This window comes from Sorex fumeus, unplaced genomic scaffold, assembly GCF_029834395.1.
Source record: "Sorex fumeus unplaced genomic scaffold, SorFum_2.1 ptg000030l, whole genome shotgun sequence".
NCBI classification, from domain to species: Eukaryota; Metazoa; Chordata; class Mammalia; order Eulipotyphla; family Soricidae; genus Sorex; species Sorex fumeus.
In genome coordinates this window covers 12,447,197-12,461,334 of record NW_026606087.1, presented here as the reverse complement: position 1 = coordinate 12,461,334, position 14,138 = coordinate 12,447,197, and the positions used below count along the sequence as shown (strand labels likewise).

The 14,138-nt window shown below is 52.0% G+C and overlaps 1 protein-coding gene across 1 annotated transcript in view; it reads right to left on the bottom strand.

Annotated features, from left to right (window-relative positions):
- Positions 1-14,138, bottom strand: part of TRIM3 (tripartite motif containing 3) — a 32,101-nt gene continuing 17,963 nt past the window's right edge. The window contains exons 3-12 of the mRNA XM_056116018.1: positions 13,114-13,345; positions 12,727-12,878; positions 12,350-12,530; positions 10,923-11,655; positions 10,692-10,795; positions 3,331-3,498; positions 2,999-3,167; positions 2,504-2,574; positions 689-829; positions 1-576 (exon numbers count right to left, since the gene is read on the bottom strand). Of these exons, the coding sequence (XP_055971993.1) occupies positions 424-576; positions 689-829; positions 2,504-2,574; positions 2,999-3,167; positions 3,331-3,498; positions 10,692-10,795; positions 10,923-11,655; positions 12,350-12,530; positions 12,727-12,878; positions 13,114-13,345 (2,104 nt within the window). The 3' untranslated portion in view covers positions 1-423. The remainder of the gene's footprint in view (positions 577-688; positions 830-2,503; positions 2,575-2,998; positions 3,168-3,330; positions 3,499-10,691; positions 10,796-10,922; positions 11,656-12,349; positions 12,531-12,726; positions 12,879-13,113; positions 13,346-14,138) is intronic.

The window sequence follows — 14,138 nt, the reverse complement described above, 5'->3', positions numbered from 1 at the left end:
TCTTGGAGAACACATTTATTTAATATGGGGGTGGGGTATTGCTGTCTCTGTCAGTGTGTATGGGTTGGCAGGGAGACAACCAGAGGGACTTCTGTCCTGGAGTAAGAGGTTGTTGTGGCCCCAGGCTGAGGGGTGGGGAGCAGACTGAGGGCATGGGGGAGGTGTGGGAAGGGGGTAGGTAGGGTGAAGCTCTGCACACATCCTTGGGACCACAGTTCAGGCCCACCCACTCACCAAAGCAAGAACCGAATAAATAAAGTGCAACCGTGGGGTTCGGAGACAGGAAGAGGGAGGGCCCTGGGCACACTCTCGCCCACAGCCCACATTCAGTGCTGCCAGGTCTGGCCCACCTCCCGGCCAGACCCTCTTGTCCAATCACCCCTATGTCCATCCCTCCATGAGCCAGGCAGGGCCCCTGTGCAGCTACTGGAGGTAGCGATAGGCCTTAAAACAGTGGTTCCCAGCATCAGCCACCACCACGTGGCCATCTGAGGTCAGTGCCAAACCCTGTGGGCCATACAGTGGCTCTGCAGACGTGTTGATATATGACAGGAAGGAGCCAGAGCTGTCAAACACCTAGGGAATGAGTGGAGAACGGAGGGAGAGAAGAGAGTGGGCAGATTAGATATGTTGGGTAAGGGGGGTGCGATTGTAGGGCACAGCAGTCATCTCATCCCCTTCTCCTCACCTGGATGCGGCTGTTGCCCCAGTCAGCCACAATGATGTTCCCGTTGGAATCCACAGCTACTCCAGTGGGGGCGTTGAACTGCCCATTGCCCTCGCCGTGGGAGCCAAACTTGAAGAGGAACTCTCCGTCGGCACTGTACACCTGGCAGGGGAGAGGGCTGGGGACTGGGGAGCTGGCCTTGGGCAAGGGGCAAGACCTCGGAGAGGAATGAGGTGCAGCCCCATGCTGAGGACCCTCATTCTGCAGAGAGAGCCTGGCTCTTCTTCCCAGGCTTTGCCTCCCTGCCTCCCACTGCCCAGCCACCATCTCTGGCAGATGTCTCTGAGAACTCCAATGGCCCAGCTTCCCTGGGAGAGTCATTCTTCTAAGCTCTCTCTCTCTCAATCTGGTCACGAGTCATGCTCAGCTCCACCCCCTCTGTTTGTGTGAATGAATTAACAGTCCTCTGATTTTAACTCAAATCTATGTTCCACATATGCTCACAGCTGAGCCTTACACAGAATGGATTTGAACTGTGAGACTCCACTTATATGCAGCTTCCTTCCTTCCTTCCTTCCTTCCTTCCTTCCTTCCTTCCTTCCTTCCTTCCCTTCTCTCTGTTTCTTTCCTTCCCCTTCCTTCTTTCTACCCTTCTTCCCTATATCCCTCTCTTTTTCTCTTTCTCCCCCTCCTTCCTTTTTCTCCTTCCTTCCTTCCTTCCTTCCTTCCTTCCTTCCTTCCTTCCTTTTCTTTCTTTTTCTCCCCCCCCCCCCCCCCCCGCAAACACACACACAGTTTTACATTCAGATTCAACCAGCTGGGATGTCAGTTAGTTATATGGTAGATGTGGAACTCTAAGGTATACATAAGGAGATTAACTACAAATGATATGGAGACTGTCAATAGTAAACAGGGTAGGTAAAGGTCAACTGAATTGCTACTACAATAATCTAACATCATTTTTAATCTATGTTACTGCAAAAGGCTCATCTTTCTTCCTCTAGTCTCAGCCCAACCTGAGTAACCTTTTCACTTCACACATAGGACTGTTCATCCTCCCACCTGCCTGCAATCCTTCAGTGGTCTCCCATAGCTCGTAGGAAGAGAGCTTCATGGGGGACTGTGCCTCATCCTCACTTGTACCACTCCCCTCTCCAAACCCGGACTGAACTTGCTTATAAAACATGCAGTAAGGGTTCTTGTTCTTCTGCCCCCATTTCCCTGAAATCTTTCTCCTCCTTTGCTACCTTATTAAAATTACCTGGATAATTTTCACATGTACATTAGAGATCATTCTAAATCTTGATCTACTGCTCCCACCATGTCCTCACAAGTTCCTTGCATTTCTCTATCACTCACCATAAAAGGTAAAAGGTAAAGGCCCTCCTGTTGTTCATCGATTTGCTTGAGCAGGCCCAGTAACGTCTCCATCATGAGACTTCTTGTTACTGTGTCTGGCATATCGAATACGTCACAGGTAGCTTGCCAGGCTCTGCCGTGCGGGCGAGATACTCTCGGTAGCTTGCCGGGCTCTCCGAGAGGGGCGGAGGAATTGAACTCGGGTCGGCCATGTTGGCTGCGTGCAAGGCAAATGCCCTACCACTGTGCTATCACTCCAGCCCCATCACTCACCATACTACATCATATTAAAAGGTCCTGGTTACCTTTGTCTTTTCCCTATGAGACCACACCAAGAACACAGGGAATGTATTTGCTTTACCCATCATTATACCCCAGCACTCAGCACCATTCCTAGAACAAAGCAACCACGCCACCAATGTTTATTGTTCAAATGATCGATCTTAGAATAGGAAAAAGGTGAGCAAAGACACTTACCTTCACTGAATGGTTATGGAAATCCGTCACTACAATCTCATTCTTGTTGTTCACAGCCACAAAGTGGGGCCCTGAAAATACAAGGTTGTCTCTAGGGCAGTGAGCTGAGATATGGAGTGGGATGGGGAAAACTATTTAGGATGATAATGTTGAGGTGTGAGGAGGAAGTGAAGTCTGGGATGATGATGTTAGGAGCAAAGGAGGGTCCAAGATATAGAAGGGGTATTTAGAGCTGACGTTATCAGGAAGCTCTTTGGAATTGGGGTACTGGAATAGATCTCTGATTTTTTTATTTGTTTTGGCCTTTTGGGTCACACCCAGCAAAGTACAGGGGTTACTCCTGGCTTTTCACTCAGGAATTACTCCTGGCAGGGCTCAGGGGACCATATGGGATGCTGGGGATCAAACCCAGGTTGGCCACATGCAAGGCAAATGCCCTATCCGCTGTGCTATCACTCCAGCCCTGGAACAGATCTCTAAACTACTCCCTGATACCTGCAAAATGGCGGTCAGTGGCTCCGCGGCCCCCAAAACGGCCAACCAGCTTGCCATTGGGCTGGAAGGTGAAGACACAGCAGGATTTGTTGTCAACCACAATGATATGTCCATTGCGGTCTACGGCCACTCCCTTGGGGCCCATGAGGCGGCCAGCTCCAATCTTGGTCTGGAAGAAGAAGACAGAAATAAGGGACCTCATGGTGCCTGGCGGGAAAAGTAGCAAGGGAGAACTTAGGGCTGGGTTTGGACCATTCCAGCCTCCTGACTACCAGGAGTTTCTGGAAAGGTCACCTCAGTCAGGAGTGCACAGTGCAGTGTTGGCTTCTCACCTTGAACTTGCCCTCTGGTGAAAAGATGCTGACCCAACGGTTGTCATAGTCGGCCACAATAATGTCTCCATTGGTGTCCACTGCCACACCCGTGGGACGCTGCAGTTGCCCGGGAGAGCGGCCACGGACCCCAAAGCGGAACTTGAACTGGCCTTCATTGGAGAAGACCTGGAGCAGAGGGGAAAGAGAGGGAATGGGGAGGAGGGAGAGACTGTGGGCACAGAGAAAAGGAAGCAGGGTCCTGAGGGAGGAAGCTTCATTTAGGCATGCAACTCGCATGTCCTGTCACATGCTGGGGTAGAGAAAAGATCAAACATAGCTGCAGACCTGGAAGGAAATGCAGTGGAGCAGTGAAAGGGATGGACACACATGGAGCCTTAGGAAAGGCTCCAAGAATAGATCTTGGAACAAAGAGCTTAATAAGAACGCCAAGTGAAGGACCAAAGCTGGCCCAGCAGAGGAAAGGTAATCCTGGATGCAGAGTACAGGAGGGTTGAAGACAGGTCTAGCCTGGATTGCAGGGAGAACTACCATGAGCCATGAAGGGAGTAAAGCTTTATTCTGGGAATAATAAGAATTCACAGAAAATGTCTAGGTAGGGAAGTAACAAGATGAGATTTGCTCTAATGGCACAATAAGAAATAGATAGGTCTTTGTTTTTTTAGTTCCTGTCCTACTCAAACACTTGGAATTTCCTAGACGATAGGAGAGTCTTTTATCATTCATCGGGAGTTTATGCTGGTGAGATCACTTAGGGTAGGGGCCCCCAGACAGACTCAGGGTAGGGCTGGTCACTGGAAAGACCCAGAAACTTAACTAAGAGGGTTAAGCTTTCAACCAGACCCACCTTTACTCTAGGAAACAAGGGTAATGGATGCACATTAAGTTCTAGAAAAACACTTGAATATCAAGATTCAATGAACCTCTGGGTGGGTGCCAGAAGATGAGAAACCCTAGTTCCACAGGGACCGAAACCCAGGTAGTAGGGTACTCTTCCAGACCTCACCCTAGATCTTTATTTATTTTTGCTTTTTTGGGTCAAACCCAGCGATGCACAGAGTTTACTCCTGGCTCTGCACTTAGGAATTACTCCTGGCAGTGCTCAGTGGATCATATGGGATGCTGGGAATCAAACCCGGGTCAACCACGTGCAAGGCAAATGCTCTACCCACTGTGCAATCTCTCCAGCCCCACCCTAGATCTTTTATAACAGCCTTTATAGCAAACTGGAATATATCATTAAATGCTGAGATGGTTTTTTTGTTGTTGCTGTTTTTTTCTTTTCTTTTTTTTTAGTTCTGTGAACTGCTTTAGCAAGCTTAGCAAACTAAGCTAATCCCAATGAAGTGGGGCCGGAGATGTGGGTAGACTATATGCCTTGCATGTGTGAAGTGCTGGGTTCTAATACCGGCACTATTCTCAATGCCACCACAGCAACAACAAACAGGGGGTTTGTTCCAACACACATCTGCTCAGTCAGAAACCTATGGAGCAGTCTTGACTCAGGACTGGCATTAAAAGCAGGGGCAGTCTTGTGGGATTGTGTCCTGAACCTGTGTGGGTGTGACACACTATAACTTCTGTCAGAAGTGAGTTGTTACATTTGTAGGGTAAATCTGCCTTGGTATGTGTCTGCTGGGAAGTAGAGAACTGCAAAGCAATATTTAAAAAATCATTTTGGAACGTGTAAGAAAGAGCATTCTAGCTGTAGGGAGGCGTCCAGACCATAAGTTCACTGCCACAGTATAGGTTGGCTTAAGTAATGATGATGGCTTGGACCAGGGTATTTGCTGGAAGTAGATGGACTCAGGAGACCACCTAGAGGAGGTGGAATCAACAAGACTTTGTTAGCAGACAAGGAGAAAGTGGAGTAGAGAAGGAAATGGATAAAGATGAGTCCACTTAGGCTATGGGGCTAATGGGATGAACAAGGAAAACTTTATCCTGGATCATTTTCTTCAAAGTGGGCAATACCACCACCCACCTAGGGGGAGGGGGGACTGCTTGGAATGCCCCTCCTATGCAGTTGGGGGAACTTTCTGTTTGTTTGCTTAAGGAAGGTAGATTTCCAGGGATGGGCTGAGTGATTTTTTTTTCCTGAAAAGGGTGTGGTGGGTCAAAGCTCAGGAAACTCTGTTCTGGCCACAGTGCACCTTCTTCCAACCTGTCTCTCTTTCCTGTGTCCTCTACCTCAGCTGCTCAAAATAGTCAGGTGTCAACATTTTTTTATTGTTGCTTGTTTGGGGGCCACACCTGGCAGTGATCAGGGCTTACTCCTGGCTCTGCACTCAGGTTGGGCTTGGGGGACTATGTGTGATAAGAGGGATCAAACCCAGTCAGTTGTGTGCAAGGCAAGTGGCCTACCTTCTGTACTCTCTCCAGCTCTGCCAACATTTTATAAAAACACTTCCTTTAATACACCACCTTGCTTATGTTAAGCCGTCTTGCTTCTCCCTCAGAGCCAAAACATCAGTCTCTGCATAAGTCTCACACATTGGGCTTTGTTAAAGGCTCTAGGGATGAGTGATGAATGAGAACCCTGAGCAGCTTGGGGGACTCATGTTCTGGGCCTTCATTTTGCTCTTGGGTCTGGGCCTGTTCCCCTTTTAGCAGACTGGGCTGTCACCCAGCTAAACTTCACAGCCTTTAGGTTCTACCCTAGGGTCCTGGGCTAGGAAAGCATGAGGAGGACGTATTGCTGTGAGAGGGGCTGACAGGTACCACAGGGCCACAGAGAGAGCTCAAAGGGCTGGGACATATATGTGGGGAACTTGCGTTTGATCTTGTCACTGCCTGCTCCTTCAAACACCACTGGAAGCAATAGCCCCCGTGATAAGCCAGGAGAAACCCTCAGTATTGCCAGCTGTGGCCCCAAATTCCCTTCAGCTCCCACCCCCACTAAAACAACAACAACAAAAAAAAAACAGTAGCACAAGTTTAGAGTGACAGAATGTGTCTGCCTCCTGCAGTCTGAGCAGCAGTCTGAGACACTAATGAGGCTTTCGGGGTGGGATTTTGTTCCTCCCATGCCATCCTATCCTCTCTTACCCATGATCAATTCAAACTCTTTGAGTGTCAGAATATTCCAGGACACTTTTCAGAAAAGTCTTTAGTGACCAACTGCACCCCTGAACCAACATATACACAGATCTCTATAATAGACGTTTTTGGAGGAGGGTGTGCTACACCTAATAGAGTTCAGAGCTGCCTCCTGCCTCGACACTCAGGAATCACTCTTGAGGGTGCTTGGAGGACCATATAGGGTTCTGGGAACTGAATCCAAGTGGGCCATAAGCAAAACAAGAACTTTCCCTATTGTACTATCTCTCTGGATCCTCTACAGTGAACATTTTATAGCTCTTTTCATAACAGTCACTCCTGTAACTAAATATTTTTGTCCCATTCTCAGGGATGTAAGCCCAAGTGGGATAGAAACTTTGTTTTGCTGCTGCATTTGTATCACTGGTACAGCAAAAGACACAGACCAGGCATTTAATAAACAGCTTAATGCCTCAGTTCAATCTCAGCCCAAACTTTTCAGATGATAAGACCTTTTAGATGCCACACAGCTATTTCAAATTTAACATGTGCAAAAGTGAAGTCGAGTGAAGTCATCAATTTATACAAAAGCCTATTCCTGAGTGGCAATACCATGTACCCAGGGCACGAGGCACACACATTCCTGGTCCTCCTCTCCCTTGATTGGTGGTTCATGACTGTCTGATGACACTCTATCTAGGACTTGAAGATTTTTTCCTCTATTTTTTTGGTTTGTTTTGTGTGTGTGTGTGTGTGTGTGTGTGTGTGTGTGTGTGTGTGTGTGTGTAGGGGGGCACACCCTGTGGTGCTCAGGGTTCACTCCTGTCAGTGCTCAGGGGATCATAATGAGTGCTAGAAACTGAACCCAGGCTGGCCATGTGCAAAGCAAATGCTCTACCCGCTGCACTATCGCTCTGGCTCTGCCAACTTGTACTTTTGATTAAGTATGGAAAGTACCAAAGTCAAAGGCTGACAAGAGAGAGTTCGGAGCAGTATGTAATTAAAATTCTGCCTGGAGAAAATTAGGAACTCATTTTTACTGAAGAGATGATAAAGCTACTAGACTGAGACAATTATATAAGGGGATATGTATATATAGAATCATTCAAAAAAATTTTAAAATAATTGTTTCCCCTCTTCTGCCAGCAGATGCTGATTCAGCACAATAAAGAGATCCACCTCAGCTGTCACCATACATGGGTGCAAAGGCTCACAAGAGCCCAAATCCCCATGAATCAAGAGGGAGGCTCATCACTGCGCGTCAAGGAGCCTAGCACCCCGCAAGTCTGAGGCCTGCTAAGTAAGAGAAGCAGAAAGTCTGCCGGATAATCTTAGTTGGAATGCATGCGGTTATGAGGAGGAATCGAAGGAGACTGTAGGAGGTGCAGGTATTGGAAAGGGGCATTCTGGACCTTCCTCTCAAATCCCCATCAGAGGGACTGGCGTGATAGCACAGCAGGTAGGGCATTTGCCTTGCACATGTCCAACCCAGGTTCAATCCCCAGCATCCCATATGGTTCCCCGAGCACTACTAGGAGTAATTATTGAGTGTATGAGCCAGGAGTAACCCCTGCGCACTGCTGTGTGTGACCCAAAAAGAAAAAAAAATCAAATCCCCATCAGAAACAATGCCCAGCTCCTACTGAAGACCGAGTGCCTTAGTGACCAACTGGTGTCCACTGATACCCCGACTTTATCTTTTGGCACGTGCGAGCACCTCTGGGCACACCAGAGAAATATCTTCCCAAATTCAAACTTAAGTGTCAAAAACATCCCTGATACTGGGGGGAGGAAAGGAAATGGAGAGGGGCTGTGACTGAGTTGGGCCTCAGTTGCACGCTGTTCCACTGATAGCCCCTCTTCATGTAGGCTATTCCTAAATGCCCCCTGAAGCACACATCTCCTCCCTCATTATCTGCTCTTGAGAAGGAGGCAGGAATGAAGGCTGCTGACAACACCAGAAACTGATCGTGGAAAGATGGCAGACCTTTGTCAGAGTTGAATCTGAGACCAAATATTCAGACAGAATTGGGAAGAAATTTAAATTTAGTTTTGCTTGTTTGTTTGGGGGCCACACCAGTGGTGCTCAGGGTTTACTTCTGGCTCTTCACTCAGGAATAGCTCCTGGCGGCTCCATGGACCATAGGTAGTGCCCAGGATCAAACCCATGTTGGCCACAATGCAAGGCAAGCTCCCTACCAACTATACTATCTTTCTAGCCCTGAAATCTAAATTTATGGGTGTTATGAAGAATGGATGAACAGTGCAGTCTCCTGCCCCTGCGCCTGGCTGTCCTCGCCGGGGCCCCTTGGAGGGGAGCGGGTTGAGCTTTCCTCCCCGCCCCAACCAGGGCTCCGGCAGCCAAAGACCTCCAGGACCAGCCACCACCATGCTGAGACCACTCTCCGCACACATGAAGGTACGGGCAGAGGGACAAAGTCACGCGGGTTCCGGGGCCGAGATCTCCAAGCCTACTCGGATTGGGGCCGAGCATCCTCCACCCAGATCCTCCAAATTCCAGTAGGCGGGGGTCACACCCACCAACTGGCCCACTGGCGCCGTGTAATCCCATCAACGGACAAGACTCAGAGACTATAAAAACCAGCTCCCGGAACCGCGCGGCAGCGAATGCGACACGGCCACACGACATCTTATTATAACATCTTATTATCTCATTCCTACTTTGGACAAACTGGCAGGCTACCGAATGTAGCCCGCCTGCACGGCAGAGTCTGGCAAACTCCCCATGGCGTACCCAATATGCCAAATACCAGTAACAATGATGGGTCTCATTCTCCTAAAGAGCCTTGATTATAATCTCAGGGCTAGGATGAAGGAGACGTTACTGGGGCCTGCTGGAGGCAATCGACGAATAACAGAATGATTTGTGATTTGTGAATATAATCTCAGGGCTAGGATGAAGGAGACGTTACTGGGGCCTGCTGGAGGCAATCGACGAATAACAGAATGATTTGTGATTTGTGATTGATTTGATGAAGAATGGATCTTTAGGGGAAATTTTGCCTTTTATAAAATGATAAAAGAACTGAAGAAATGAAGTGCATAATAGCGAGAAACCATTCAGTGCAGTGTAAAATTAAAATTCCATAGCAGCCTCTCCAAAAGCATTCACAATGGGGCCTCAGTTGCTCCTCCTAACAGGAGCCTTCCTCCTACCCTGCTGGGATCTTCCAGTTCCCAGAACCGCCCCCCCCCCCCCCCAGCACTTCCCACCTCCTGGCTTTTGTTTACCGTCTCCACCTGGGCAGTGTTATTTTTAACAATAGCTAACATTAGAGAGCTCACTAGGTGTCAGGCAAAGTACATTAATTACAACTCTAATGTGCCCCGCAATCCCAAGGTATTGTTTCCCTGATTGTACACCTGAACTGAAGCTCAGAGAGGTCACGTGACTTGTCAGTAAGTGGCAGAGCTGGGATTCAAGCCCAGGTATCTGGTTTCAAAGCCTGAGCTTTTAACTGCTCCTGGATGCATATCGTACAGGTACCTAATTCCAAGCTGCAGTCTCCCTACAGAGACAGGAGAAAGAAAAACACTTTGGGGGGGGGTGTCAGGAGGGGCTTTAGGGAGCTGGAAATGTGGAAGAGGCCACATCCATTCATGTGGCACATGCTTTAGTCAGATGTGTGAGGTAAGGGGGGAGGAGGGGGGAGAAGGAACCTCCTGTGAGTAGACACAACAATCTTCTCACTAAAAGGCACCAGTTGTCACAAGAGACTCCATTGTTCTGACAACTGGATGTTTGCAGGGACCAGAGCAAACAAGACACAATCTGGAGCCAGGCAGGCAGGAATGCTGGGAGATAGCAGAGAGAAGAAAGAGCCTGTGGCTTGATGGCGGGGGTGGGGGAAGGATGAGAGCCAGGTGGAGGCTTTAAGTGCCTGCAGAGGGCAAGGAAGAATGAGCCAGATCCATGTGGGCCCAGGAGCTGGTCTGGCTGGGCCACCTCTTGGGAGGTAGAGGCTGTAAACACCACAAACCCGGCTGTCTGGGAATGTGCTGCGCAGTGTCCCGGCCAGAGGGAGTGGGGTGGGAAGCAGATGGGTAACTGGCAGGGCTGACTCACTGCTCTTTAAGCAATGGTACTATCTGTAGGTTGCATCTTTCAGGTGACCAAAGCACTCCGTGTTTCCTCCCTGAAAGACTGTAGTTCCAGAACCTCCATTAAAGGTTAAGGGCCCTGGAGGCTAGTCTGGAAGCTTCTCAGGGGGACATGGAGCCCCACACGATGATGATTCAGCACTCCTCGCAGCTCCAGGATGAGGCCCCTTCACACGGAGGGGGCGCGCAGCGCCACTTACCTGGATACATTGATTGTTGCTGTCGGCTACGACTATGCGGCCGCTGCTAGCCGCGGACACACCTTGTAGATTGGTGAATTCACCCTTCTCCCTGCCTCGGCTGCCTGTGGGGAGACGGGGTGGGAGAGAAACGGCGGCACTCACACGGGTCATCAGCACTGCCCTCCCGTCCCTGCCACTGGACCCCCAGGACCCCCCAAGGCAGGCATCTCCCCCATCGGCCCTCTGTACCAACGCGGAACACGAGCTCATCCTCAATAGGGTTGTCCTTGCGTTTGCCGCCTGTGCTGTACATGGAGCTGGGCCGGCGCACGGCCTTCTGCCGCACGTGGCTGCCGGGGCCCCCCGGGGACTTGACCCGGCGCTTGACGTCATCTGGGGAGGGTGGCAGGTCCCCGGGCCGCAGGGCGCGCACGCGGAAGGGGCTGCCGCGCACGGGCTGCCCGTAGAGCAGCACGGAGAGGAGCAGCTCGCCCTCGGCGCGCGCCGTGTACACGAGCTCGTACGTGCCGTTCTTGTGGTCCACCACGGGCACGGGCAGGCGCGCGCCGTCGGGGCCGGTGATCTCGGCCCGCAGCTCCGCGCTGCCCGTGCGCACCAGCCGCCCGTCCTTGTCTTTGGTCGTGACGGTGAGCGAGGCGGGCTGGCCCACGAGCGCCTGGCGCAGGCCCTCGCCCGTGGCCACCGTCTCGTGCGCCGTGGCGCTCGTCGTGAGCAGGGCGCCCAGGTTGAGCACCGAGCGCCGCAGCCCGTCCACCTCCAGGACCAGTTCCAGCTGCGCGTTCTCGTGGGGCCGCTCGGGGAAGGCCTGCGCCGCCAGCGCCGCCAGCCGCTCGCGCATGTGCTTGCGCACCAGCAGCACCTCCGGGGCCGAGCCCAGGCGCAGCGCCTGCTCCGCGAAGCTGCAGCTGCTGCCGATGTGCTCCTGCCCCTGGCGCAGGGTGTCGAGCTGGGTCTGCAAAACCTAGGGAGGGCACGGGAGAGCGCTGGGGTGGGGCAGTCTGGCACAGCGGGCGGTCTCTGATTCCCCTGGCACTCACTGGTGTATGGCATGGGGGGAACGACACGGTGTGAGGACAAGGGCACCGATGCTGAGGCACCTATCGGACTGTGTCAGGAGACACTGGATGTTTTTGTGGTGCTCAGGCTTACTGCTGGCTCTGCACTCAGCAATCACTCCTGGCAAGCTCGGGGACCATATGGGATGCTGGGGATCCAACCTGGGTCAGCGACATGCAAGGCAAATGCCCTACCCACTGAACTATCCCTCTAGTTCCGGGAGACACAGTACAGGGTAGAGAAAACACGCGTGTGCATGTGCGTGTGCGTGTATGTGTTTGTGATGTAGGGGAAGTGTGGAGGCAAGAGGTCTATGAATGAGAGAGAGAGAGAGAGAGAGAGTGTGTGTGAGAGAGAGAGACAGGGGAAGTGTGGAGGCACCAAGTCTGTGAATGAGAGGGAGAGAAAGAGAGAGAGAGAGAGAGAGAGAGTGTGTGTGTGTGTGTGTGTGTGAGAGAGAGAGAGAGAGAGAGAGAGAGACATAGGGGAAGTGTGGTAAAGGCAACAGGTCTATGAACGAGAGGGGGAGAGAGAGAATGAGAAAGAGAGAGGGGAAGTATCTCTTGATAGAAGGCAGTGGGAAGGGAAAGGAGACGCACCTTCTGCTTGGCCCCACAGATGGCCTCCAGGTCGCTGACCAGGGCCTGCTTGCGCTGCTGCAGTGCCTGTTCCAGGTCCTCGAAGGCGGCGCTGATCTGGGCCAAGGCCTCTGCCTTGCGCTCCTGCAGCTGCTGGCTGATGCCCCCCACCAAGGCAATGGCGGCTGACAGCTGCGGCAGTCTGGGGTGGAAAAGTGTCTCACCAGGGCGTGCTCGAACCAACCTCTCTCTGACAGACCTGGTGGTGACTGCCCTCTGCCCTTGGAGGTGCTCCTCCTTCCAGAACCCTGCCCCATTCTCTCCCCACCGCCCCCGCAGCCCCTGGCCCTCTTCCCCATTGTCCCCAGCTGCGGCAGGTGGGCGGGCGAGGTGCTTACCGGCCTCGCACGGCCTCCAGCTGGCGCTGCAGGGCCGCCTTGTGCTGCTCCACCACATCCCGCAGCAGCACTGTGCCGTGCTCCCGGTGCTCCCCCGCGCGACACTCCCCACACATGGCCGTCTCGCAGGCCTCACAGTAGAACTCCATCGTCTGATGGCACAACGTCCCCCGTCAGGTAGGGAGGAGACACCACACTTCATCGCCCCCTCCTCCCCCCTTTGGCCCTGCTTGCCCACCCCCCTTCCAGGTGCACCCCCTACCCGGACCCCTTATCCCGAGATACACCCTCTGCCGCCCCCCCACCCCTAACCCCTCCTCTCCCCCCTCCAGCCGCTCCGCTGCCTCCTCCCCAAGTCCTGGCCTCACTGGGCCTGCTTGGGCCCACCTTGCCTTCATGGTTGGGGCAGGAGAGGGGGCGGCCAGCCACTGCGCTGAGGGGATGGGGGTCCTCGGGGTCGTGAGCCCCATCAGGTGCCTGCTGCATGGCCTCCATGAGGCTGCTGATAAAGAAGTTGTTCTGCAGCGCTGAGACGCCCTGCTCGGGGAGGATGGAGGTCTGCCGACACACGGGACAGGACAGCGTCAGGCTCTGGGCAGGGATATAGTTCTGGAGGCATCTGTCGGGGAGAGGGGAAAGTCAAGGCCAGGCAGGGGCATCAGGGTAGCATCAGGGCGCCTCTTCTCAGGCCCTTCTCCTGGTGCAGAGCCTTCTCCTCCCATCCAGGTCCTCCTGAGTGGCACACATGCCTCATCAGGCCAGCAGGCATGAAAGGGTTCACAGCTGAGGAGAGACACGTCCCCCACTGCTCTGGGAGGAGAAGACAGATCCGCATTCCTCCCGCGATGAACACAGGTTCACCGTGTTTCTGAACCCTTCTCAGAGAAAAGGGGCCTACGCCCTGCCTACTTGTGCTCAACTTGTGCCAAGTTCTGGGGATACAAAGATAAAGCACAGTGTCTACCTCTGAAGTACATATAATCTACAGAACATAGCTTAGGGAATAGAGCTTATAGAAGAATACAGCTTTATTTACAAAATAGTTTACGGATATCATGTAATTAAAGAATCATGATTAAGGGTGTGGGCTGGAGCAATAGCACAGCAGGTAGGGAGTTTGTCTTGCACGCGGCCGACCCAGGTTTGATTCCTCCGTCCCTCTCACAGAGTCCGGCAAGCTACCGAGAGTATCTCGCCTGCACGGCAAAGCCTGTGACATATTCAATATGCCAAAAACAGTCACAACAAGTCTCACAATGGAGACATTACTGGGCCCACTTGAGCAAATCGATGAACAATAGAAGGACAGTGACAGTGACAGTGATTAAAGGTGTGGATCTTGGAGTTAGACTGTCTGTATTTAATTTCCAAGTCAGTCCCTTACTGTCTTGTGTAATCCCTGACTTAACTTT